At 37.8% G+C, this 3,876-nt stretch overlaps 1 protein-coding gene across 1 annotated transcript in view; it reads left to right on the top strand.

The window, feature by feature from the left end:
* Nucleotides 1-3,876, top strand: part of LOC106878514 (PDZ domain-containing protein 8) — a 161,499-nt gene that overhangs the window by 32,425 nt on the left and 125,198 nt on the right. The window contains exon 10 of the mRNA XM_052973683.1: nucleotides 3,507-3,527. Coding sequence (XP_052829643.1) covers nucleotides 3,507-3,527 — 21 coding nt within the window. The remainder of the gene's footprint in view (nucleotides 1-3,506; nucleotides 3,528-3,876) is intronic.

The raw sequence follows: 3,876 nt of genomic DNA, 5'->3' as shown, positions 1-3,876 counted from the left end.
ACATGCATACACACACACACATGCACACACACACACACACACACACACACACACACACACACACACACTTTGGGCTTATTTCAGCTTCCGTCTACCATATCTACTCACAAGGCTTTAGTCAGCCTGGGGCTATATTACACTTGCTCAAGGTACCATGCAGTGGGACTGAACCTAGAACCACACAGCCAAGCCTGACTGCCTTCTTTCTCTTTTTTGTCTACCAAATCTACTCACAAGGCTTTGGTCAGTTTGGGGCTATAGAAGAAGGTACATACTCAATGTGTTATGCAGTGGGACCAAACCTGGAGCCATGTTTGCTGGGAAGCAAACTTCTTACTATATAACAACTCCTGTACCTATAATGGTAATCAGGAATAGATGGGATGTAAGATATCTGTGAGTGAAGCATGAACATCTTTCTAGAGAGATAATCTTTTAAAGTAGAAACATGGTGGAAGTATTTCATAACAAGGCTTGAAATATGAGAGAAAATAAAGGTAAGTATATAGGAATGGAATTTTTATATTGGAAAAGTAATTGGTGCTAAGTTGAGGCCTTTCAGCACAGGTATTGGATTTTGGCAGGGGTGTATATTGTCCCCGCTCCTTTTCATAATTTTTATGAACTGGGTTGTGCAGGCTTTGTGGAAATGGCATCATAATCAGTGGGTGCAGGGCCGGTTGGCTGATATTTGCAGATGCTCTGGTATTATTTGACTCATCAGAAGATGATCTCCAGCATCCACTGAATGAATTTGGTGGCAAACACTACAAAACAGGAATGAGAATTAGTGTTGTGAAGTTTGAGACATTGGATCTCTAAAGAAAGTCTTCCCATTGCACTCTGCATGTTAGTGGAACATAATTGAGACAAGTGGAGAAGTCTAAGAATCTCAGGGCTGTATTCACAAGTGATGAGAAGCTTTTGAAGCTGAACTGGAGGCTAGAATTGTAGATATTGGCTCAGTAGTATGTCAGCTCCAGCATTTGATTCTCAGAAGGGGAGTGAAAAAGCCATCAATTTGGTTTTTATGTCAATCCTCAACGTATTGTCATGAATGCTGGGTAATGACTGACAAAATACAATTTCAAATACAATTGATCAAAATGGAGTTCCTCTGAAGGATCTCTTGAGTAACATTACAAGACATCTCCAGATCAAGCTGGAACTTCTCTTTGCATTGAGAGGAGCCCACAGCACTGGTGCCACAGATACATGATTAAAATGTCACAGAAAAGGAATCAGAAGATAGATTCTTCCAGTCAAAATTACTGGCAGGAGACCTAGGGGTAGCCCAGGAACAAAACAGTTGGATAATATCTGTAATCTTAGTTGGCCATGGTTGAGAAAACAGCAGGAAAGTGTAATGATGGATGCTTGTGATAAGACCATGAGGAGGTGCCTGAGGAACTCCTCCATTACTTTCCCTGAAATAATGAGTGGAGAAAATAGAAAGAAATAAGACAAGCATAAGTTTACCATACAAGGATTTGAAACCTTTTTGAAATTGAAGCATTGGTTTGAGCAAAATAAAAAAAAGTGTGGAAAAGTTACGACGAAAAATTATGAAAGTAAATGGGCAATAACAATAAAATTAAGTCAAAAAAGCCTGTACAGTCACCCACTTAGATGTAGAAACAGGAAATGTTAGTATTTACTTCTAAAAACTTTGAGATTAAGTGAGTGGAGGAATTTCAACCATGTTTCGTGGTCTGCTACCACAACAGCTCTTTTATAGGATCCAGTGAGCTCAAGACATCATCAGGAGGAACCACGTCCAGTTTCGGCCCCTACTCCTCTACCATTTGACATGGCAGGTCCCCCCCCCCCTTTTGGAGGTGTCTTCAGCTCTGGTGTTGAGTGCATGTCTTCTTTCTTCTGTTCCCCTGGCCTCTTCGATGCAGTGTCAACGAGTGTCAGCAGTTAAAAACTAACATTTGGCAGACAGAAACTGAAAGGCGGCGAGCTGGCAGAATCGTTAGCACTCTGGGTGAAATGCTTAGCGGTATTTTGTCTGCCGTTACGTTCTGAGTTCAAATTCCGCCGAGGTTGACTTTGCCTTTCATCTTTTCGGGGTCGATTAAATAAGTACCAGTTAGGCACTGGGGTTGATATAATCGACTTAATCCCGTTGTCTGTCCTTGTTTGTCCCCTCTGTGTGTAGCCCCTAGTGGGCAGTAAAGAAATAAGAAACTGAAAGAAGCCCGTGTGTGTGTGTGTTTGTATTATCCTTGTCTCCCAACTCTGCTTGACAACTGGTATTGATTTGTTTGCATTACTGTAACTTAACAGTTTGGCAAAAGAGATGGATAGAAATAGCACCAGGCTTAAAACTAAGTACTGGAGTTGTCTAAACCCTTCAGGGTGGTGCCCCAGCATGACCACAGTCCAGTAATTGAAACAAAAGATAAGAGAACAGTTTTCTTAAAAAGGCCGCTTGGAAGGCCTTTACAACAATAGGAAGACAATTTAAGCAATTTGGGACAAGATGGAAAAGAATAGAACAATCAAGAAAGAATTGGAAGCACATTGTGACCAGTGTATAACATCAGATAGACTGAAATTTGGTACACTGATATATGTAACTATGTGTATGTATGCATATGTGTGTGTGTATATATATTTATATTGTTATATGATTGAATGCCACGCATCCCCTTCCACGTAAGTTTTATCTTAATAATTCTGATGCGCACTCTATACGATCATTTTACTCTTTCGTTTTTTTCACTCTTTCTCTCTCTTATTTTTTTACCTCCTCTTCTCCCACTTTTCTATCCTATTACTCTGTCACTCTCTCTCCCTCACTCCTCCTCCCTTACTCACATGGCTCCCATGTGACCATTGGCCATCTTTCTTCTCCTAACTTGTGTTTCTTTGTCTTCGTTGTAGCTGGAACAAGGAAGATGTGTTCTTGTCTGTCTCCTGTCCAAGCTTGATTTATGCATTTGCCACCACAACTTCTTTTAGGCTTAGCAGCCCTTCTTGTTTGTTTTCACTGTCCTGTTTGTGTTACTAATTTTTGATCCTCCACAAAATCCCCAATTTTATTTAATTCACTTTGCAGGAGCAACTGTTTTATTGAATGCATATATTGTTAAATGCTCGAAATATGAGACTAGAAAAACAACCAACAACTGATGAAGGGTTGTTCTTTATGTTGTTTGTCTTGTTTTCCATTTCTGTCTTTTGTTGTTCAAAAAAATAGTTCATATTCTATCTACTCGTACTTCATATTTTTTTGTTGTACATGTTTCATGATATCCTGTGCCCACATATGCATATATATATATATATATATATATATATATATATATATATATATATATATATATATATACGTATAGATGTAAGTATGTACATATATATATGTATATATGCATATATATATTATATATATATATACTGACTTGGAAATGGATGTTCAATTAAATAATAATAATATAAATAATATATATATTTCTTCTCCTTTCTTTTTCTTTTCTTCCTTCTCTTACCATTCCTAGAAGCCCTCTCAAAACAATAGAGTAAGTAGTAAACAAGTTTTTACCCTTATTTATTTATTTATTTGACACTCTTTAAAAAGACCATTTCAATACAATGGCCCTTCTCTCTCTCTTTTACCACATCCATCTCTCTATCTGTCTGACTATCAATCTATCTATCTATGTCTCTATCTGCCTGTCTATCTATCTATCTGCTTATACATCTTCCATTGTCTCCAAAGCCTCACCCCAAAAAAACAAAAAAAAAACAAACAAAAAAAAACAATGTTCTGTTATAAACAAAACCCCCCAAAACACCTGTTTTATATAAATAAGCAAGATCTCTGTATTTTCACAATTATATTTGACAAGTTCGAAAGACGAACGAAAG

Source organism: Octopus bimaculoides, chromosome 16 (assembly GCF_001194135.2).
Source record: "Octopus bimaculoides isolate UCB-OBI-ISO-001 chromosome 16, ASM119413v2, whole genome shotgun sequence".
In the NCBI taxonomy this organism is placed as follows: Eukaryota; Metazoa; Mollusca; class Cephalopoda; order Octopoda; family Octopodidae; genus Octopus; species Octopus bimaculoides.
The sequence above is the reverse complement of the archived record's forward strand: the minus strand, read 5'-3'. Positions and strand labels throughout refer to the sequence as shown.